Here is a 24,250-nt window from a genome sequence, read left to right as displayed (position 1 = left end):
AGACATAAGATTTTTTTTATCTAAAACATAAGAATAGATGTGCAGGGTCTGTAATTTTCTTTTTTTAAAATTTTTAATATTTTTCATTATAGTACAAACACTGCAAATATTAAAGTGTTTTAACTAAGAATCATTAAATATGTTTCTTTTTGCAGTTCAAATTTCAGCTGCTTATACAAGGTTACCTACCTGTACAAAAAAGGTTAGGGGTAAAATTATTATTTTTAATAATCCTCTGACTTTTATCAATAAACTCTACTTCCTCCACATTTTGTGGCAGGTGTTTGGCATTTTGGCCTTTGTAACAGAAATGTGCCTTTCAGTGTGAAAGACAAGTGTTAAGCACAATGACACTGGCACATTGGTTGGAAAACCTTCATCTGTCTGTCCTCCAAATTCTCTGAACCTCTGTATAGGGCTCTCTGATCACATGTGCCCAGACATGTGAGCAGATGTTGCTGCCCTGCAGAGAAACAGTGTGTCTCTTTCCAGTACTCACAGAGTTTTCCTGCAATTATTCTCACTGCCAGTACCTACTGTAATACTGGATACAGAAACTGGTGACAGCATGAATTTCTCTCTGCTGACTCATCTCCTAATAGTCTGCTTTTTTTTTTTTTTTTTCTTTTTCCCCTTTTGTCTGCCTGACTCAACTTAAGGTAGAACATGGAACTGAGGGGGCAACACAAGAGTGATGGGAGATGGTCCGGCTTTGGCAATTAATAAGAAAGAATGAAGAGGTGAGAATAAGTAGTGTTGAACAGTCAAAACCAGGGAGGTGGCCGTGGCTGGAGCTGCAGAGTGTTAAGGAATGTTAGAAAGAACTGGGGAGATGTTCTAGAGAAAATGTGTAAGTACCCCTGTGCAAGGCTCTGGAAGCTGACATTGCAGTGTTCCTCAGTGTGGCCTGACTGCCAGAAGGTATCTGTGAAACCAGTTGGCAATATTTGGGTTTTTTCCAATTGTTTCATCTTCCACCAGTCCACACAGGTGATAAGAGACTTCAGCTGCTCCTGTAATTGATTAGCTTGAGGCTGTGTGGTGCCTCTGCTTGCCTATATGGGAAGAGCATGAAAAAAGCAGTACATTTCCATGAAGAAGTCATGAGAGATCAGAATTTTTTGCCTATGTGTATAGCTAAATTATAGAATGTAAAATAGTAAATTAAGGGAACACTGAGTTGTAAATCAATCACTCAAAATATGGGAGAGGACAGAAGAGATGCACAGACATTGAATGTGTCAGTTATGTTTGAGATTCTCATAAGAGAAATGGTCAGAGTTTATATTTCTAAGTATGTTAGCCCTTACTGAGCATCTGCTCCCTTTCAGAGTCAACAGCACTTTGGCCCCACAGCTCCCAGATATGGTAAGTTTTGTACAGAGTGAGCAACGTGCAAGGACCTACCTGTGGCTCTTGTTATGAACGGTACCATGACATTGAGCTGGAAGCACACAACACACTGCACAGGGGTGAAACCTCAGCTCTCCTAAGGGCACATTGCACTTCTCTAACTCTGAGAACATCTTTCAGACGACTGAAACTGCAGCCAGGCATCTCCAAGTTGGATTCCAAAATGGATTCTCTATACTTAAAGGAATTTCCCAATTAAATTAAAACAGGCTCTTTAGACCTGTCTGCGGACTGTGGTGACAAACACCCTAAGGCATTCTAATAATTTATTCTAAGGCACTGTATGATTTTTGCTCTACAGAGCATGTATGGCAACATGATCTTCAAAACTAGTTAAGTCACTTATTGAAATATACCACATTATCCAGTGCTGGATCCGGCATTTAGGCAAAGGTCATGCACCTGTCTATGGGAGTCAGGCAGCAAAATCCTTCCCCTGTGATTTCAGTGTTTATTGAAAAGGTACGCTTAAGTTTGAATTTTTCAGCTGCTGTAAGCAACGATCTTAATGATGGCACCAATTTTCTGAGAAGTTTAGACCTTGGTGCTACTTCTCTTATTTCTCCTTCACCTAGAGTGAAGGGTTGCGTTTTTGGTTTGGGTTTCGTGGTGGTGGTTGATTGGTTTTTGTTTCATTTTGGTTTTGTTGATGGTATAAAAATATACCCAAAACAACCAAATGCTATCTCCTTGATTAAAAAAAAAAAAAAAAAATTCAGTTCTGGGCTCTCAGGTACAAGTTTAGCTGTGAATAGCTTTCTCTAGTTTAAACTATTTTCTTTGTCAGTTATGGTGATGCAAGTACTTTTAAGGAACACATAATTTAGAGAGATGACTAGAGGAAAAATAAGTTAACCGGTCGGTACAAACGTGTAGCAGAGCTTATTTTTTGCTGCCATCATGTGGCCATTCTGAATCAGCTTTTCGTCTAGTTTGGTTACTTCAGTATTTCCAAATGTTTGAATCAAGTTTACTGCCACAGAAAGGGAAGAACTGCACTGTCTGAAGAGGCAGTGATCTGGTGGGAAAAGAACATCGCATTGAGTGTCATGAAGCCCCAGTGGATTGTCCCACCTCCCATGAACCAGCCCATCTGAGCTGTTAGTCTGGGTTTCATAGTCCCAGAGTGCCTAAATGTTCCTTGCTGGAACTTCAAATAAAAATTCATTTTCATTATAATCGTCACCAGTTTTCTGTGCTTTTCAAGCAATTGACCACACTTATTGAAGCATTTTCAAATTATAACATTGGTAGAAACAAATAAGCTGCTTTTGCTGCTAATGTGTGTTTTGAGAGAGCCCCAAAATAATACTAGAAAACTATTCACATTAAATTGTGAGCTCTCTGTGGATTTCTGTTTCACTGATTGAAGCATGAATCTGCTAAGCTAGTGTTAGGAAAACATGGAATACACTCACCTCAGCAATTAAAAACAGTATTCTGTGTTTTATTCTGTGTTTTTGACAGACCGGCTGTGCTGGGTGCTGGAGTGGCACTGGCTCAGCTCAGCTCTGACTCCGGGTAAATAGCAAAACCTGTTTTTACCTTGCATATGCTAGCTCTTGGGTTTAGTACCAAGACTGTAGAAGTGAACTAACACTTATTCAGTCATGCCAGGTATGTATGTATACTGTTGCAAGTTATTTTGGTTTTGGCTGTTGCTCAACTCATGTTACCTCCCAGGGTGTGAGGGCCATCTCCCTTCAGTACCAGCTGAAAACAGAACATGAAGACACCAACAAACCAACATCAGAGTGTCAACAAATCAAGACCAATATTAAAGTCTAAGGTACTAAAGTGAAAAATATGAGGTTAGGCAAAGTGTATGCCAATGTTTACCAATGTCTAAAAGTTTTGTGGAAGTGGCAATATTTTGCTGTACTTAAGTCATGACTGGTGTGATATTGTGTGAATAACTACTGTGTTTTCCTTAACCTTACCTACATTATTCAGCATGCTTATCATGTGCACTATTTTGACCAACTGCGTATTTATGACCATGAGTAACCCTCCAGACTGGACAAAGAATGTAGAGTAAGTTGCATGCTATTTCATTAAGTCTTCGTCTGTTCCTCTAGGAGTTAGCATGCCAGTAACTGCAGTTCAAGACGTACTAGCAGGAGCTATCATGAGGCACTATGACTATTTCCTCTCTAAACTATGTAGAAACATTGAACAATTATTAGAACCTCAGTCTAGTAGAACAGTTGGATAGAAAAACCATGAAAATTGTTTACAGATAGTATTGTACTGAGATTCCACCAGTTTTCTCCATGGTTTAGCACCTCCCCAATGTTTTTAGCCTTCCTTACACCACTGCATTAGTAGCAGAACCATGGGCACCTGTATGCACATCAGTTAAGAGCAGCATAGTAAAAGTATTACTAAAGTGAGAATGAGGATTCAGTACATTCTTGCATCCTTCCCTCTTTAGAGCCAATACCAGGTGTTTTACATGTTTGATTGTGATTCAGACAGTGTCCAGTAACTTATGCTCACATCTTTCTTGCTTAAGAGTAAGGGACCTAGTATGGCATACTTTTAAAATGAATGTCAGCAATAAATTTTAATATGGTATGTATTTGATGGATTTATTTATTTTTATTTATATGCAAGACCAGGACAGCTAAACTTCAACAGCATGTCACAATTAATGCACGTAAATACACAAGTATGTCTGATTCATATTATGCATTTTAGAAAAAATTCCTTATTTACTGTACTTCTTCTCCAGTTGTGAAAAAAACTCCCTTTCATTTGATCTTCAAATTTCTTTCAGAATACCAATGTCAAATGTTGCTACTTCTTTTGATTAAATTTTCCCATATTTTTCAGGTATACATTCACTGGCATTTACACGTTTGAGTCTCTAATAAAAATCATTGCAAGGGGCTTTTGCTTAGAAGATTTTACTTTTCTTCGAGATCCATGGAACTGGCTTGATTTCACTGTCATTACCTTCGCGTAAGTTCTTGTTTTTTGCTATTTCTTGGAAAGAAAAGGGCAAAAAGGGCATGAAATTAGTATCAATACATATCAATTTTGTTAAATGGAAATTCTTTTATGGACTTACTTTTGTCTAAAATAATTTTCACATTCAAAAATGCGTATTTTGATGTAAACATAAATACTGCAGAAGCCATTAGTACAGCTAGTATTAGAGAGGCTAATTTCATGTCCTGCTTTTTTTTTTTTCCTGAGCAGAAAAGGAGCTTCCCTTTGACTTCATTCTCCGAACTTACCAATCTAGTCTAGATAAATTTTAGGCTTTCAAAGTAAAATCAGTGTGATTCATTTCAGAGACATTTAATTTAGCTGAAGGCTCTGAAAGTATATTAATGCAAGGCAAACTGCAGTGAAAGGTAAACCTCTGACTGTTGCTATTTAAGTTTTTGCTAAAAACGCCAAAGTGGTCTTGATGAAAGACCCAAGTAAGTAGCATAAACTTTGCCTAAATTCTGAATAACTGTGATTTAATCCTACAGGTATGTAACAGAATTTGTAAACCTAGGCAATCTTTCAGCTCTTCGAACTTTCAGAGTATTGAGAGCTTTGAAAACTATTTCTGTAATTCCAGGTAAGAAGTAACTGGTGTAAGGTGTTAGGCCCCTCGTACCTCCCAACTGTTCCTTTTTATCCTGTCATTGTGTTTGTGTGTGAACTCCCCTATTACAGATATGTGACAGAGTTTGTGGACCTGGGCAATGTCTCAGCGTTGAGAACATTCAGAGTTCTCCGAGCTTTGAAAACAATATCAGTCATTCCAGGTGAGAGCCAGGTTAAACACTGAGGCTGACTTTAATTCACTGAAATGGAATTCATATTTTTTAAATATAAATCTTATTTCTTTCCACAAAAAAAGCAGGAATCAGAAGGTATCAGAATTCACTGAAATCTCTGATTCCTTGCTTTTAAAAATGAGCACTTTCCTTTTGAAATCAGCCTTTGAGTTTAACAGATTCTTGCATGAGACATTGCAGTACACAGCGTGTGTGGTTTGCATCGTATGACGTCAAGCTTTCTTCTCCACATTCAATGAATATTAGTAGCCCTGAAGTTTTCTTACCCATGTGTATCCTACCTACATGATGTTATGTGGTGTTTGTTGTGAATATTGGTGTCTGAAAAATGAAACTGTTTGAAATGTTGACTTACTAAGAGATGAAGGAATAAGATAATAAAGAATAGCATGGGTGTTGCATGGGGGATTTATTATCTTAAAAAGCTACAATTTTCCAAACCATTTCCAGTTTTATAGCATTAAATTTGAATCCTATTTATTGTTGAACAGGTTTTCTGTCTTCTAAACCTAGTATGTTATAAAACTGATAGTAGTAAAGGTTTGGAGCAAGATGTATTGACAAATGAAAAGAAAGAAGACGTTTATGTGAGATTAATGTACAGCATGAGTAAAAAATAGTTGCTTGTTTTACCATTAAAACAAGTGTTTTGAAATATATGCAACTCATTCCACTCACTGTTTCAAATGGACATTAATTTCAGCTATTTATTCATTTTCACAAGTGAAAAATCTCTTCACAAAAGTGTTGTTTCACAGACATTACAATCATGTATTTGGGCTTCTGCATGAAATCTGTAACTTTACTGGGAGACACTGCCATATTTGTGCTTTGAAAAAGTTTCCAACAGCAGAATAAAAATTCTTTTCCATTTGCAGGCCTGAAGACTATTGTGGGAGCCCTGATTCAGTCTGTGAAGAAGCTCTCAGATGTGATGATCCTGACTGTGTTTTGTCTGAGTGTATTTGCACTGATAGGGCTGCAGCTGTTCATGGGCAACTTGAGGAATAAATGCCTGCAGTGGCCTCCAGAAAATTTTACTTTGGAAACAAATATTACTTCTCAGCTAAACAGCACCATAGGTGAAAATGGTACATTGGTTAATTCAACAGTGACTCCGTTTGACTGGAAGGGATACATTGAAGATGAAAGTAAGTATTGTCTGCAGAATTCCCACTGAAGTGTTTTGTGGCTGACCCAGTTCTTAGAAGGAAGGAGGGGAAGGGATGATACATTTAGTTACGACAGAAGTGTTTTCTCTCGCATAGGTCTGCTCTAAAGGCCTGCATGGAAGAGGGAACCAGGGGCATGGTCTTGCTACTTGATGTAGTTCTTTTTCTCCACTCTATCTGCCAAATTCGCATCTCCCCTGAGACAGAAAGGACTCCTAAAATTACTTAATAAATATTTTCCATTCTGTTATCCAAAGCAAGATGAGCAGCAGCATTCTATGTCCTTTCTGGCAGATATCAGAAACTTCTGATATGCAGTGAGAAGTCCAGTGATGAGGTCCTCAGTATTTTCACCATCCATTCATTCTTGTGCCTTATTATTATTATTATTATTATTATTACTGTTACTTTTATTGAGGCAGGTTGAGGTCTAACAGATATTTTCTGCTAAAATTAATGCTTATTGTTCTTATAAACTGCAACACAGGCATCAAAACCAAATTATTCCCTGTCATTAATCACAGTTTCTGAAGTTTTAAGAGACTATTCTTATGTTTTAATGCCCTGTTCTCTCCTCTTTCAATCTTCTTGTATGCTAAACAACATGGGTCATTAACCATTTTCTCCTACAATGTATTTTCTAGATGTTGCTCTCTCATCCAGATCCTTTCTTTTTCATAAGCATGCTTCTTAAAGTGCAGCACCCACATATAGGCATTTCTACTCCACATAGGGAGTACTAATTAGGGAAGAAGTGGTAGCATAGTGACTTGTACTTCTGTTTCATATATCCTATATAGCTTGCTGTTGTTTACAATGGTAGTAATGTTCTGCCTTTTGTCTACCTGCTCCTGAATCAGTTTATTGTTCCAGGCTGAACAACACCCTATTTTTTTTTCAAACTATTTCTCCAGCTGTCTGGAACCTTTGAAAATTGAATTTTTTCCTCAAACTCACCACCATCCTTATTGGTGTCATTTCCAAATTTGATAAGTGTTCTTCCATCTTCTAGATTAGTTAAAACGTTGAATAGCAGCAACCTCAGACAAATTTCTTCAGACATTGTTTTAATGCATCTTTCCACTTTGATAATTTCCCAAAGTATGAATTTTCAACCAGTTTTGCTGATGCAGAGCAGTCTGGCAAACTGAGAGCAGATAAAGAAATGCATTCCAGTACAGTTAAATGTGAGCGAACAAACCTATGCTCCCTATCCTACAAAGGAATGCTCTCAGTTCATGTTGAGACAGGTTTGCATAGAGACTGTAGGTGATGCCATGCATCATCTCTAACAGTGAAAGTTACTTTTTGGAGTAAATTAAGAACTAAAGAGGAGAGAGAGATAGAAAAGGAAAGGGCAAAGAGATCACAGTGACCAGCTGCAAAGAGAAGTCGGGGGGTCTCCAGGTGCGTCTCCTCACTTGGGTATCCTTTCCAGTGCAGCAGTGACACTTTTCCCACAGCAACTTTGTGACTTTCGTTAGCATCTCCTCAAATTCCCTACAGCTTGCTCCTTCTTACAGTGCTATTAGCACTACTTGGAGTGCCCTTTGATCAGAGTGGGTGCTGCACAGCTGTTGGTTTTTAAGCTTGTACATGCACGTTATTAGGTCATTTAATATAAACCAAAAGCTACAAGCAAAGAGTAGGAAAAATGAGGAGAAAGAGGGGTGAATCTCACACCAGAGACAATTGCTTCCTGTGAGCACCTGCTGTGGCAATAGTGTGTTTGCAAGTGTAATGTCATGAGAATAAAAGCAACACAAAGAACAGCATGAGGACAAAGGAAAAATAGTGCCGCAGAGGCTCTGGAAAACACTGCCCCAGCAGCTTACATGTAAGGCTGCAGGGAAACTGAAAGGCAGGATATAAAAGTACACTTGGAAAGCCCTTAACAATAGGGAGGCTGAGGCACTTAGGGCACTCTGGGACAGCCAGGACTGACTAATTAAGGCTAAAACTCTGCAGCCAAAAAGCTAAATAATATCCTGTTCACATAAATAAATTATTGACCAGGAAGAAAGAATTACCCCTGTATTTAGCACTACTGCAGCTGCTACTGGAATACTATATAAAGTTCAATTTAGATAGAAAGTTGAAAAAAATGGAGGAAGTTCAAAAAAGAGTAGAATGATTAAAGGGTTGGAAAACACGCTTTATACCAAGATAGACCAGGAGCTCAGCCTACTTAGCATATCAAAGAGAAGGTTTAAGGGGTGATTTGATCACAGTTAAAAAAAAACCCCATGGGGAACAGAATTTTCATCCTAGACATATCTTTGATCTAGCAGGCAGAGATATAACAGGTTCAATAGCTGCAAGTCAAAGCCAGACAAATTTTGAATAGAAGTGAGACAGCTTCTGACTGTGATCACACAACCAATCAATGACTATGATGGATTTCCATCTGAATTTCTTAAATCAATCTTTTTGTGAAGCTCAATTTACTTGAACATATGAATTCTTGGAGATCCCATGCTATGGGGTATAACAAAGTCTAAGCAGCCTCCTAATGAAGACCTAGACTTCAAGGCCAAACTTAATTTCCTGACTTTTAAACAAAGAATTTATAAACTCAAGTTCTGATTTCAGTTGACTTAAAGAAGACCTGAAGCACCCTGAAAACAAAGATCAATTGAGTTAGTTCCAGGAAGTATTTTACTGAGTGGCTACATGAACCCTTGGTATATTTACAGGATTTCATATGTATTATGAAATTTATAATGAAATTACAAGTCTTATTATGAACTTAATAACGTTGTCCTTGCTTACCAGCAGTTGCTAAGAGAAAAATTATCTTCTCACAGCTTCCTGCTCTCTTTTTGCATGTGGGCAGGCAGACAGGATACAAAAACCAGCTGCTTCACAGGGCAGTAAGAAGTGCTCTACCTCCAGCTCAGAGCAGTGCAATGGCAGTGTCTTTTTTAGGAATTATGGAAGTTATTATGCCATTAGTTGTGTATACTATGCAGAAAAAGGCATATAAGCCCTAATTTTACCATTGAGCTCATTTTTGGAGACACCATTGTGAGAGGGTCTTCATGCAAGCTTTCCTGGCATTAACGAGTCAAGCACTCTTTTTTTTCCCCCCCTTTTTCTTTTTCAAAGATAAGAATTCTGATAAACTTAGTTCCAGATAAGATGAGGTTTATCTTAACAAGCTTTCCACAAGCAATTTTTTTCTGAGAAAAAGCATCTCACAATCTATTTTGTGAAATAAAAATTATTCTCTGTGCTTCTCATGTTACACCCTATGCTTACTCAAACAGCTTTAATCTTGCTTGAAGTAAAGCACTCACCTACCAGGGAGATTTTCCCACTTCCCAATCAATTAAAGAGGAGCCAAACATACATCATTGGTGTAGAAAGGGATTTTTCACATTACTTTGGTAAAACACAATTCAAAGTTTTGCATCTAGATAGGGGCACATGCTTATACTGCTCAGCTTGTGTGTTATAAAAATTTTCCTATCATGATAATATTTTGAGCACTTGCCCAAGTGTATCAGTGCACTCAGAGAAAGCCTGTGTGGCTCTTGTTTCCGTGTAGCTGGCAAGTACAGCACCCTTGCAGGGCACATCTTGTCTGAGGCACAGAACCTGAATGCAGACCTGTTGTAGCAGTTCAGCTCAGCTGGTGCAGTGCTGATTAGGACTGACTGCTCCATGTAAACTATATCAAAGTGGGTTTGCTTTCTTCCCAACCAGCTGTTATGTTCCAACATGTTTTAATCATGATTAGCTGACTGAATGCAGAATAAGATTTGCTTCCTAAGGGTCAGCTGTGGCCAGCATCCTGTCAACTTTCTGTTTACAGCTGTGTTTCAGCACACAGCAGCTCTGCAATGCACACCAGCTCAGAGTGACAGCAGCCACACACAGGGCTGTGCACTTCACACAGCACAGGAGATTGTTCCCTCTGAGATGCAGATGGATCATTAGACAGTGAAAATGAGTCCTTCACAGAGTGTCAGAACAAGGTCTCATTTTTCCCAGTGGTGAATTTTGCTCACAGGATGGAGCTGACCCAGGTACTGTGTCCCTTCTTGCTGAGCCAGCAGCTTGTGACACCTCCTCAGACTCAGAATTCATCAGTGTCTGTAGCAACCTGGCTTGGGCAGTACAGGCAAAGTCAAGTTTAAACTCGCACTCATTTTCAAATGAGATTTTAAGGGAATCTAACAGGACAGTTCAATGGAAAAGAAATCCAACGTGGGGTTCAAATCTTCTCAGGAAGCAAACAAGGTACCACCTTAATTCTGAAGCTCCTACTCTTCTTAAGTATTGGAGCTAAGGAGGTGCTCAGGGGAGCACCACCATGTCGCCGCCCTGTCCTTACAGACAGCCTGAGCCAATGCTTTTGGATCCCATCAGAGATGGGACACATGGTATCACCCTGTATAAAAAACATCCCTATGCCTGTGACCAAATGGGAGATTGTTACTACAGGAGAAGCTCCTCCTGTGATAATTCTTCCAAAAATCAAGACTTCAGCAATCAAGACTGCAAGCATCTGCTCTGAGGGGAAAAAGAAAAACACTTCTCAAGGATACAGTCAAAATGAATCTTAATAAGCACAAAGTTTTTTTAATCTCTTTGTTCTGTGAGAAGAGATAGGTCAATGTCTTTGTTATTTAAACCATTTAAAATGTCCTTTAACTATGGCATTACTGTACAGACTATGGGATGGTTGGTTACAGGGCGATTTGATGGAACTTACCCAATTTATTTTCCAAAGGTGTTCAATAATTTTGTCATGTACTCTTAAAATCTTTCTTACAGAAGTTGTGACTGCTGCAGTAATTATGTCTGAGTTAAATTTAGGTGTATGCCAGGGCCTTCATACAGTCAGTGGGTACAATTGCCGTGTGTGCACACCCATTACCATCAGAGCCATCAGCAGCTGGGTGGGTTTTTGCAGAGTTTACATATTAGGTAACAAGTGCTTGTAAGCAACAAACTGGAACCCCTGGCAATACCGATCAGAAAGTTTTAAATAAATTATGAGATTTTTTTTTTCAGATCGATTGTAATTATTTTAATAAACAACTGTACAATACTATTCCACAAAGCATGATTTAGTTCAGTGATCAGACAGAAGGGAGACTCTACATCCAGAAGCATTTGACAGAATTTTTAGTACATTTTGGCATTTTAACAGTAAGTACTGTGAGCGATAGTGCTTAATGAAATTAATAATGTCATTTACTCTAAAGTTGTTGTTCTGCTGAGAAAATAATACTGTTTGTTTAAAATTGGATCAGAAATCACCTTAAAACTTTTAGAGTCAAAATATTTATTTAATAGAGATTTAAGATAATGGCTATATTTGGAATTCTATAATGTTTTAAAATTCTTTTCTAAACAGGTCATTTTTATTTTCTGGAAGGGCAAAATGATGCTCTGCTTTGTGGAAATAGTTCTGACGCTGGGTAAGACTGAATTTTATCATATTATTGCACTGTGTAGAAATTAGATCCATGTTCTGTAGATGTGCAGTTGGAGCAGGGCTATATTTTGAGTGACCACTTCCTTTCACATAGGAAAGGCTTTTACACTGGGCTTAGGATCTGTGTTCCTGATCAGAGCTCAGTAAATTGGTTGGATAAACAGTCTTTGCATGGTGAGTGAGTAATTTAGTATTACTATAGCCCCTGCCTCATTGATAACAGGAACAGCAATATGTGATGGGAAAACCTGGAAAAACTTGTTATTTTGCAGTTCTGGCTGCACATATGAATACACCAATATCCAGTTGACAATATTAAAATTACTAAGTAGGTAATGTCCAGTTTGTCTTTGTAGGCAGTGCCCAGAAGGATATACTTGTGTGAAAGCTGGTAGAAACCCCAATTATGGGTACACAAGTTTTGACACCTTCAGCTGGGCTTTCTTGTCACTGTTTCGGCTAATGACTCAGGACTTCTGGGAAAACCTCTATCAGCTGGTGAGAATTTTTTAAATGAAAATCGGTGGTGCAAGAGAACTAGAGTCAATTTCCTTATCTTAATTTTAACAGTATGAAAACCAGAGCTTCTGTTAACCTATTCTTGCTTATAAATGAATTATTATTTCCAGACTCTTCGTGCTGCTGGGAAGACATACATGATCTTTTTTGTTCTGGTGATTTTTCTGGGCTCTTTCTACCTGATCAATCTGATCCTGGCTGTGGTTGCCATGGCCTATGAAGAGCAGAATCAAGCAACCCTGGAAGAAGCAGAGCAAAAAGAGGCAGAATTTCAACAGATGCTGGAACAACTGAAGAAGCAACAAGAAGCAGCACAGGTATAGTTTATGGTGTAGTAATGCAGGAGTGTAAGGAAGTGAGTTTAATAGAGGTATTCTCCCTACAGTTTCTGAATTTGGAAATATAAAGCACCCTGTTGGTCTTTCAATGACAGAGCTAGCTCAGAGGTTTTCTATTCTGCACTGAAGACATGACATTGTGAATGATTCAGCCATCAAGAAGGAATATTCAAAACTAGGTATAGGCTATTCACTATGTTTTTCTAGTATAGTGTCATTAATACAATCTGTTAGACTTCTGCATTTAAAATTTACTCATGAAGGATGAGAGAAATCCATGACCAGCACATATCTTGAGTCAACTGATTAAAAATAATTAGAAAAAAAAATCTAGGGAGAGGATATCCTATAGAAAGTAGGATATAAGATCTGAGACATTTGGAGTAGAAATAATGTATAAGTAAATTAAAGAAAGGAAAACATTATGTTGTGTTTTGCTCAGTGACATAAATTCCTTCTCCATCATGGTAGGCAGCAGCAGTGACGGCAGCAGCAGTAACAGCATCTGCAGAGTCCAGGGAGCCCAGTGCTGCAGGAGAAGCAGGAGGGCTCTCAGAAAGCTCCTCAGACGCATCAAAATTGAGCTCAAAGAGTGCAAAAGAAAGGAGAAATAGAAGGAAGAAAAGGAAACAGAAAGAACAGTCTGGAGGAGAGGAAAAAGATGAAGATGAATTTCACAAATCTGAATCAGAAGACAGCATCAGAAGGAAAGGTTTCCGATTGTCTATTGAAGGCAATAGACTGACATATGAAAAGAAGTATTCCTCTCCACATCAGGTATTGCCTATAATTATTTTTAGTAAAAGCATATATTTAAAGCATCATAGGCTGTTTCAAAACTACTTTAGTCTTCCTAAAGTACAGTAATGTGATGCTACTGCATAAACAAAGGAAATACTGATACTTTCATTAACCTTAATTAGCGTTGCTAGTGCTTGAGAGGAAGTGCTCTAGCTGCCAGACTGCCTTGTAAAAAAACCCCCTAGATTTAAACGTAACCTCACATCTCTGTTCTTCTAATAGAATTATTTTAAAATCATGTTAAAATATTCTCTGATTGGTTATGTGGGGTTTTGTTCCTTTTAGCATGATTATATATTACCTAGACCTGTTAAAATGCTACAGTATTTTTCTGTTATAATAGCCTCACATTTTCTTCCTGTTTAAAAGATGTTTGAACCAACGTTTGTTCACTATGGGCAAGATGCTTCATACATGAAACAAAGTGCATGTATAGACTTCCTTTTTTGGTCGGAATTATGCAACTAATCTATTTGGTAGCTTTAGCTGAGAAAGGAGTGTTCAGCACTGGTTTTTGTCTTAAGAATCCATGAACAGCGATACTTCTATCTGCAAAATATATATCTAATGAAATACATGCAAAAATTTCCCAGCAGCATGTAGCTTCTGGGTAATATGGTCACTCTCATTTAAGAAAAAAAGAAAATCTATGCTAATCTAATAACAGTGCTAAGTCTGAGGATTTCAGCTAATAACCACATATTTTGTTTGCCTGCAGTCTTTGCTGAGCATTCGTGGCTCCCTGTTTTCCCCAAGGCGCAACAGCAGAACAAGTCTTTTCAGCTTCAGAGGTCGAGCAAAGGATGTAGGATCTGAAAATGACTTTGCTGATGATGAGCACAGCACTTTTGAAGACAATGACAGCAGAAGAGATTCTCTCTTTGTGCCGCGCAGACACGGTGAACGGCGCAACAGTAACATTAGCCAGGCCAGTAGGTCATCCAGGATGCTGGCAGTGTTTCCAGTGAATGGGAAGATGCACAGCACCGTGGATTGCAATGGGGTGGTTTCCCTGGTTGGCGGACCATCTGTTCCTACATCGCCTGTTGGACAGCTTCTGCCAGAGGTGATAATAGATAAACCAGCTACTGATGACAATGTAAGAAAGTTTTAAATAGCTTAGGCATGGTGGCCTTTTCTTACTGCACCAGCCAGTGTTTTCTACAGAATGGAACCCTTGGCAATGCTTCCTGGTTGGTCAAGCTGTGAATGCTCCTGCATCTTGTTAAATCTTTAGTAAATAAACCAGCTGAGATAGGTTTGCAACCTAAGCATTTACTTACAAAGATTCTCATAACTAACAAATGCAAGTCGCAGTTTCCAAGTAATAAAAAAATAACATACACATTCATAAAAATGCAATGCTTTACTGTATTACTGTGTCATACTTTCCTTTAGCTGATCTAAAGGTCCATCTAGCTATCGTAGTTGACATACAATGGAAAATATTACACAAAAATGTTATATAACTGCAATCAATATGATGCTGTATTACCACTATCAAAATTAGCATTATTAGTTAATTTTGATATCATTCTTCCTTATCAGCCTGGTCAAAAATGTAAGGAAGTTATCAATTCCTTATTACCATTTATTTCCCATCCCTATATATTTTCCATCCATTTCTTGTGAAGTATTGTCGTATAGACAACAAATAGTTCATTGAAAGATCACAGTTCAATACATACTTCCAAAGATGCAAATGTCTGTGTGAACATATGTGCAGCACAAATTGCTGCCATTCTCTTACCATATACAAGGTAAGAGAAAATATCTCCAAAAAATCTCTTGCTTAGTCAAAATTTGTCTACTCAGACTGCTAAAAGATATTAGCATGAGGAAGCATGAGGAAGTCAGACTTTTCTTACTTGCTACAGTTTGATTAGGGGAAAAGGCTATTATGTTACAAACCCCAGAATATTCTGTCAGCAGGACCACGGAAACAAATTGCAGTTTGCAAAATTTTGTGCAGTATTTTGAACTCAAACCTTTTCCATTTGTTTAAATGACTTTTCATATCTTGAAGGAAAAAAATGCAAAATTTAAGTAAATAAACTCTCAGTCTTGAACTGTAGGTACCTATGACCTAATGCCTTTCCAAAATTATTTAAAAGGTACTAAAAAGTAATAAAAGTCCGACATGATAAAATATGAAGCACGGGGCACGTGTCCAAGCTAAGACACTACTAACAGGCTTATGTAGTATTTGTTTATCTCATTGTTTCTTCATCATGGTCTCACCTACTATTGTTCTCTGTACAGGGCACAACGACAGAAACAGAAATGAGGAAGAGAATATCAGGTTCTTTTCACGTTTCCATGGACTTCCTGGAAGATCCAGCTTTAAGGGAAAGAGCCATGAGTATTGCTAGCATCCTCACAAACACTGTGGAAGGTGTGTGTGCTATGCATAGTTTAATATTTAATCCTGTTTTTCCCATGGATTTCTGAAAAACTTGAGCTGAAACTTGAAAACAGACTTAAAATAGCTTAAGTAACAGATAACATCTCACAAACTGACACATATTTATCAGTAAATTCAAAGCTCTTTATTTATTAAGGTTATTACATAACTAAGCATTAAAGGTATTACATAAGGAAGCATTTCTTTCCCATTGTTCTGTCACCATCTAAGTCATGTGCATGGTCATAACTGAGTGGATGCTTATGCATAGTAATTAAAAATGTATTAATGGACACAAAAAAGCCACCGAACATTTTTCAAACTTATGCAACTATTGTTAAAATATATACGCATTTTTGCAGATATATTTATTCAGTTACTCTTTAAAGCAATTCTAGGTGTTTTTCTCTTGAAATAGGAATGAAAATTTTTATTTAAATGCCACAAATTTCAGAATAAAAATATTTACATACTAGAACAGTAGGTGGGAGAAACAAGTTGAAGTGTAATCAAGGAAAAATTAAATACATAATACAAACTGATGTATAAATTGATACTGATTGGCATAGTGATTGGAATACAAAGAAGTTGTGCTTGACAGATAAGATTTGAACATAGTAAATATATTTGATAGCAATTTTTAAAGACCTTTCTTAAAAGCCCTGTAGAATAGAGGCTTAAAGGAGGTTAATCAGCACACCACTACAGACTGAAAACTTGATTGGTACAATTCATATTGGAATGAGGAAGGTTAGAGAAATCACATAGTTACATGTATAAACTTTCTTCTCCCCACAGAACTTGAAGAATCAAGACAGAAATGCCCACCATGTTGGTATAAATTTGCAAATATTTTCTTGATCTGGGACTGCAGTCCACATTGGTTAAAAGTTAAACATATTGTCAACTTAGTGGTAATGGACCCATTTGTTGACCTGGCTATTACAATTTGCATTGTTTTAAATACACTCTTTATGGCTATGGAACATTATCCGATGACGGAAGAATTCAATAACGTACTTTCAGTTGGAAATCTGGTAAGTCTGTTGGGTTTTTGTGTTCATGATTTGGAAGGAAATATGCCTGTAATAACTGAAAGAAGAAGTTTTAACAACTTTTTGGATATTTATTGGCCTCCAGATATAAGTATCAGAACATTTTTGGAAATTTGACTGTCAACCCTGACTCATGTAGCGTAGGATACTGTAAAATCAATATATTGCTGTGTTCTGCAAAACCAAATTAAAAATTTAAAAATTGGCTCCAATACTACATTAAGTAAAGTCCATCTTAAGCAGAGTTTGATTTGTGTAACTACTAAACCAGAAAATGCATTGCTTCCGTGAAAGAGGCACTATGCAAATAAATGCAGTGTTAATTTCTCAATCAATACAATACAAATCTTTAAATTATGAATGTGTTTTTAATTGCTGTTTCCTGAGCAGAAATTTACACTAGCTAAAAGATCCCTTTAAAAGCATTTCTAGAATTTTCTTCTGCAAAAGGCTTTTTATATGGATAAGTGCATCTTTTTCTTTCTATGCTTTATGTGAAAAATATCCCACTGTACTTTTTCCTCTCCTATTTTTTATTTTTTTATCCTCTGATAATTAGTAAAATATATTTTCTTTATGTTGTCAGCTGTATTTTCTCCCTTTCTCTCTGCTTCAAAAAGATAAATTATTAAAGATTTCATGAGTTAACTTTTTGTAGCTTTTATGCTTTTGAACTGACAGGTTTGATCACACAGAAGTATCTGCAGCTACAGTCCTACTTTATCTCTCACTTTAAGAATTTATTTCTTATAATGTGATTTTTAAGAATTCTTGTTTTGTAATGAGGAACAAATAGATCATGTAAATAACTATAGGATTTAGGAGGGAGAATGAATAGAAAATTGTACAGCTGATTTTCATATACTTAAGGGAAATTCTGAGCTTTTGTTTCCTAATAAAATGTAAAATCTTGTCTTGTAGCACTTTATAGGTTTGTTTTCTAACCAAGAAAATTCAGTATAAACCTTGGTGTACCTCTGACTACAACGGGAGTGTGAGAGAACCTGTCTATAAGCACCACATTCTTCCAGTTTTAGCCTCCCTGACATAAAACCCTTCTGCAATAGAGAGGCTCTCGGAGGTTGCCTGCTCCAGAAGTTCCACTTTAAAGCTCCTTGAAAACCTTCCTGTTCTGACTATTAGGAACCTAAGTCAGCATTTCAAACTGTATCATTCCTATGTCTTTCTCAGGGGTTCCAATCCTGTAGCTTAAACATTGGTAACCTTTCCCTCTCTGGTGTTTGTGTCTAGAGTGAATTTAAAGACTGTAGCAATCTATCTTGAGTATTGGTGTTCCTAGGCAGAGCAAGTCAGACTCTTCTTTCCTGTCTCCTGATTATCCCAGTTAGATTATTCTCTTTAGCTGTCCTATTTTCTGTTCAGCTTGCTAGAAAGTGGGTTATCAAAACAAAACAAAACAAAAACCAACCAAACAAAAAAACCACAGATAACATTTCTGAGCAGGGCTCAAGAAGTTTTTAACAGTGGCTTTAATACATTCTTATCCTACAAGAAATTTTCCCAAGACTTTTCTCAAAACTACTCAGGGTCATTACTTTGGTGGGTCTTAAATATAATTCCTACTTCATTCAGCATAGCAACTCATGATGAGAAACCACTACCAACAGTACTTTGTTTAAAATGCATTCTTAAATACTCTTTCATTCCTGCTTTCAAAGTGATTGAGCCAACCAATTTTGCTGAACTCACTGGGCACACCCAGGTAGAAGTTACTCAGCTTCAGGAAATTGCTGTATCTCAGTACATGTATGTCAGTTGTATCAACTGAGATACATTATGATATACCATTTATTCATCTGGTATAAATAATCACAGCTCTGTTGAACTGAATGGCAGGTCATAGCAGCCAAGAAGCTGCCCCCCTGTAGTCTTAGATGTGGCCTCATTTGTAATTTGTATACCAAGAAAGAGTTATACCATGTAATTTCTTGGAAAGCATTCTGGTTTATGGTCTGAAAATCAAATCTGGGATATTGTTTGTACAGTACATGAGAAAGTCCATATCCTTACAGAGTTGAAACTGGATTTTATATCTGTTATAAAAGAGAAGTTTATGTAATTTGTTTAGTATAAAATTTAATTAATTGAAAAATTACTTGGTTTGTATAACACTTGTTAAGGGAATGTGGGTATAATAAATTACTACAGTAAATGTAACTTTTTAAGTATCACTTTTGGATAAGATGTAGCTTGACTTAAAAACCTAGACAACAGCTAGATCTGGAGTATTATATTTCACCATGAAATAACAAACTGCACTTTGAACTCAGGTCTTCACTGGAATCTTCACGGCAGAAATGTTTCTCAAGATAATTGCAATGGATCCTTACTATTATTTCCAGGAAGGCTGGAATATTTTTGATGGTTTTATTGTAACCCTTAGCTTGGTTGAACTTGGTCTTGCAGATGTGGAAGGACTATCAGTTCTTCGATCATTCAGATTGGTAAATATATTTCAATTGCACTGATTTTTCAATGGGGCTTCATTAAAATTATTTTATTTTTGCCTTAAAAATTTGCTTGATGTTTGCTGTGGTACTGATCCTAATGCAAGTTTCACTACCACAAATCCTTATTAACTGTGGTATCTTACCATCTTCAATGGGAATTCATAGGGATCCAGACAAACCGATAGCGGTGGGTGCCCTGGGCCTGTTTCCAATGTATCCATTGTAGATACATGCTTTCAACATCCTGCTATGCAGAATTAAATTGACTCACTGTATGTATTGTGCTCTGATTGGCATCACAGGAATAGATCTCTACAAATACTAGTTGAACGGTGGTCCAGATGATTTTAACAGATGAACCCTAGATTTTAAGTTCCAATCAGTAGCTTCTTTGGCCTTCAGTAAAAGCTATGCTTTGAGGATATCAAAATACAATTTTACAAATTTTTCTTGAGGGAACCTTCCATCCTCATGCTTTTAGACAAGATGATAACCTCTGAACAGTCCTACTCAAGGCATATTTTGCACTAATACCGTTCCACTAATTAACTTTAAATTATCTTTGTGTCCTTCTGGTTTTCCTAACAATATTTTTCTTTCCTTCCAGTTACGAGTTTTCAAATTGGCAAAATCTTGGCCAACACTAAATATGTTGATAAAAATCATTGGTAATTCAGTGGGAGCTCTGGGGAATCTGACCCTGGTGCTGGCCATCATTGTGTTCATTTTTGCTGTGGTTGGGATGCAGCTGTTTGGGAAAAACTACAAGGAATGTGTCTGCAAAATTGCAAGTGACTGTGTGCTTCCTCGCTGGCACATGCAAGATTTTTTCCACTCTTTCCTGATTGTATTCCGAGTGCTGTGTGGAGAATGGATAGAAACGATGTGGGACTGCATGGAGGTTGCTGGCCAAGCCATGTGCCTTACAGTCTTCATGATGGTCATGGTGATTGGAAACCTAGTGGTACGTGATCAAAGTGTTAATAAAAAAATGATTTGGCGATAGAGTGGTCTCAGTCGTGAAGTGAAGTGCTCTGGCTCTGCTTCAACAAAGCACTTAAGCAGGTGGTTTAAAGCAATGCTTAAAGTTAAGCTTAAGAGCTTTTTTGGATAGAGAACAAAATATTCTGCAATATCAAAATCCTAAGAATGTCAGAGTGGGTACTTAAGAATGTGACTAATTTCTCTCATGGCCCTTTGAAAATATTTTGTGCTTCAAATAATTTTAGTTTATGGGCTCTTTGTAAACCATTTGCTGTGGATTTTTTTTATTATTTATACCTTATGATTAGTTACCTAAATGATCTAATTTCTGTTGTGTGATGGGATAAATTAAACTTTTTAGTGATGCTGAACAGCAAATATGGTATCTCCATTTTTAGATTATAAGATTTGACACCAAAACATAAATATATTGTGGGGAATTAAAGACATATTTACAGATATTAGTCAGTTTCACAAATATTTTTGAATAGTGAACAGGACCTACACTAAATGAAATAAGCTTGGTTTTTATGGAGAAGAGAAAAAGTTTTGAGGGTACATTTTTGGTTATGGTGAATTATTGGGATTTCAGTGTTTGATATCAATAATAGGATATTTTTTAAAAAAATAAATGGGTTTTTTTTGAATAAAGTCTAGAACATCCTTTTTTAAAATCTTTCTGCAGGTACTGAACCTATTTTTGGCCTTGCTCTTGAGCTCATTTAGTGCAGACAACCTTGCTGTGACAGATGATGACAATGAAATGAACAATCTCCAGATTGCTGTGGCAAGAATGCAGAAAGGCATAGATTATGTGAAAAGAAAAGCACGTGAATTCATCCAAAAAGCTTTTGTTAAAAAACAGAAAGCTTTAGATGAAATCAAGCCACTTGAAGATTTAAACAACAAAAATAGTTGTATTTCTAACCATACAACTGTGGAACTAAGCAAAGACCATGACTATATTAAAGATGCAAATGGAACCACCAGTGGTATAGGCACAGGCAGCAGTGTGGAAAAATACATAATTGATGAGAGTGATTACATGTCATTCATAAACAACCCAAGCCTCACTGTGACAGTGCCCATTGCTGTGGGTGAATCCGACTTTGAAAATCTAAACACAGAAGAATTTAGTAGTGAATCAGACCTGGAAGAAAGCAAAGAGGTATTTAGACATTTTTTGCATTTCTCCCTGATCTTTTGACCATCTTTCTTATGTGGGATTTTGTTTGATTGTTTGGGGTTTTTTGTTTTACTTTTCATAAACCAGTGTATTCAATTCTTGATCATTTATTTTGACACCTCTTTGTAGATGGGCATAAATGAGTGTATAAAGGAGGACTTAATTCTTGATGAACAAAAGTGTGGGAAAGGGTTAAAAATTATAGCCTCCAAGAGGGGATGAGGCCAGGTAATGGGAGACTCAACTAATCCATAAAAACTATGTATGGTCCATATGGTAGTTGCAACAACTTGTAGAGGACAGTGCCTTAGCTGCAGCATTATTCCCCCAGAAACTTCCGTTTGCCTTCTGTAACAAGGGTTGCATGAGGAGTGTGATACATCTTCTCTCTGCCTCTCAAAAAAGCAGATATAAACCAGAAAACATACAGATAGTTTAAATAATTCCTTTAGACATTTCTCTAGACATATGAATTCTTTTAGATTTTAAAATTGTCAGCTCTTCTAGACCTAGCTTCCCATAAAAAGAAGTCTTGACCATAGACTCTCCCATATACTTCAAATTCATGTGGTTGTTAAAACTGAAAATTACCAACAGATGAAAATACCTACCATTGCTAAAGGAATGCTAGAGCAGGTTATTGATATAAATCCTTTTTGAGAACTGTAATTTAAAAAAGCATATTAAAGCTAAAATTGTTCCATTATGTGACTTTTTGTATGTTCCTATTTTAGCAAAATAATTTAAATTGATTCAATGACAGAATTTTCAAAACTACAGTCTCAATGACTTATTTTGTTGCTATTTTAGTCAAACTAGAAATTTACCTTTCCAGGCATTTAACAATATTAATTTTCTCACTTGAGAAACCTAAGCCTTAACCAGCTAATTCCCATTTTGGTAGCAGTGCAGTTTCTTTATAGGATAGCTCACCTTCCCGTTCCATCCCACTGTGTACTTCTGACAGTGCTTCAGACACCCCATTGTGGGGTAGCTGAATTCTTTACCACTGTCCTTTCAGTGTGTATAAGAGCCCTCTAGTGCTCTCAATAAAAATTCAGTGTTAAGCTAAGTGCAATTTTTGGATCCTCCTCCAAGAAAGGAGATCTGTACAAAACAGACTCTCCCCATAGCAACTTATTTCAGAGACAGTGTTGTTCCCTTTTCCCAAATAATATCTGAAGCTTTAATAATTCTTTTCCTGTTAAAGATTAGCTAAAATGTCTATAATTAATTTCACTTATGCTTCTGAACCACTGCTACAGTAAAGGTTCTAAAAATTTATTTCAGCACATTATGAACCTCCCTCAGCATGAAGAATTTCAAAATAAAACATTTAAACAAAGATCCTTTGGAGGGAGACAGTGTTCATCTACTCTCCACAACTACCTTCATGCTGACCAGTCCACACTTCCAACCCATCACAGACCAGACAGTCAAATAGAGAGACACCACCTGGTTTATGACTGACCAATGGAGAATTGATCCTGTTTAGACATAGATTCAGTTTAGGAAAGCTCAGGAAAGCTGTCTGCCAATGTGCTGCTACCTGTAGGAACAGGGTTACCTTTTATCCCCTTGAAAAAGTACTTCACTTCTGACTTATTACTACCACTGCTTTAATAAACGTTTTGTTGTTAGTGTATGGTGGGGTTTTTGTCCTCAATACCAAAAAGCCTGCTGCCACCTAGCAGTGGTGAACCCAAGAGGAGGTTGTAGCGAGGTGGGGATCAGTCTCTTTTCCCAAATAAGTGACAGGATGAGGAAATGGCCTCAAGTTGCACTAGGGGAAGTTTAGACTGGATATTGGGAAAAATTTCCTCACTGAAAGGATTGTCAAGCATTGGAATAGGCTGCCCAAGGAAATGGTTGAGTTGTCATACCTGAAGGTATTTAAAAGATGTGGCAGCTGGGGACATGGCTTTGTGGTGGTCTTGGCAGTCCTGAGTTTCTAGTTAGACTCAGCGATCTCTATTGCAGTTGTTTCATTATTTTGTTTAACCATACATCTTTAAATATATTTCCTTCACGATTTTGGCCAAGTTTTAGCCACAATACCAAAGAGCTAGATTGCAACCAGGTTCCAGCTGCATGCTATATTACAACAGTTTTAGAATTTTTAGGATGAGCGTTAGCTTAAGTTCATTATTTCATTTTTTTTTAATTTGGTTTCCACCTTATGCCCCTCTCTCTTTATGCTCATCATGTTTTTGAAAACTTCTTGATAAAACAGAGTCTGGTTTTCTATGGGCTTAAACTACCTCAGCGTAATTGTATGCAGATTCTGCTTCACTCTGAGCTAGACTTTCAGCAATTTTAATCTAGAATTACTAACCTCTGAAGTATGGCCTTCTCTGCTTTTCCCCCTCATTCCTCTGAGCTTTCACCTCATTTATGTAGTTGTTTTTAGACTCTTACCTGATTTTCAGTAGACACTACAAATTCCTGCATATTTGTTAAAGCTTCATTAAGGGATCAATATGACTATGGCTTATTGTGGTCATAAATCCTCTCAGGTTTAGCATCATTACCCTTTTTTTTCCAGTTTAAAGCATAATTTTATTTAAAGTCTGATCTATTAGTGTTACACCTTCTATTTAATAGATTCATACAGTGCAGGAGGAAAAACAGACTATATAAATTTCTCAGATGTTTATC

General features: G+C 37.1%; 1 protein-coding gene across 2 annotated transcripts in view; it reads left to right on the top strand.

Annotated features, from left to right (window-relative positions):
• The window catches only part of LOC104693908 (sodium channel protein type 1 subunit alpha), a 93,156-nt gene that overhangs the window by 36,457 nt on the left and 32,449 nt on the right, over positions 1-24,250 (top strand). For both annotated transcript variants that reach the window (XM_020584996.2, XM_020584995.2), the window contains exons 5-18: positions 3,358-3,447; positions 4,249-4,377; positions 5,089-5,180; positions 6,092-6,364; positions 11,754-11,817; positions 12,191-12,332; positions 12,464-12,670; positions 13,163-13,468; positions 14,211-14,591; positions 15,755-15,887; positions 16,695-16,933; positions 19,243-19,416; positions 20,030-20,386; positions 21,092-21,574. In XM_020584996.2, coding sequence (XP_020440585.1) covers positions 3,358-3,447; positions 4,249-4,377; positions 5,089-5,180; positions 6,092-6,364; positions 11,754-11,817; positions 12,191-12,332; positions 12,464-12,670; positions 13,163-13,468; positions 14,211-14,591; positions 15,755-15,887; positions 16,695-16,933; positions 19,243-19,416; positions 20,030-20,386; positions 21,092-21,574 — 3,070 coding nt within the window. The remainder of the gene's footprint in view (positions 1-3,357; positions 3,448-4,248; positions 4,378-5,088; positions 5,181-6,091; positions 6,365-11,753; positions 11,818-12,190; positions 12,333-12,463; positions 12,671-13,162; positions 13,469-14,210; positions 14,592-15,754; positions 15,888-16,694; positions 16,934-19,242; positions 19,417-20,029; positions 20,387-21,091; positions 21,575-24,250) is intronic.

This window comes from Corvus cornix, chromosome 7, assembly GCF_000738735.6.
Source record: "Corvus cornix cornix isolate S_Up_H32 chromosome 7, ASM73873v5, whole genome shotgun sequence".
NCBI lineage: Eukaryota > Metazoa > Chordata > Aves > Passeriformes > Corvidae > Corvus > Corvus cornix.
Note: the sequence above shows the minus strand (reverse complement) of the source record. Positions and strands in the feature narration are given on the sequence as shown.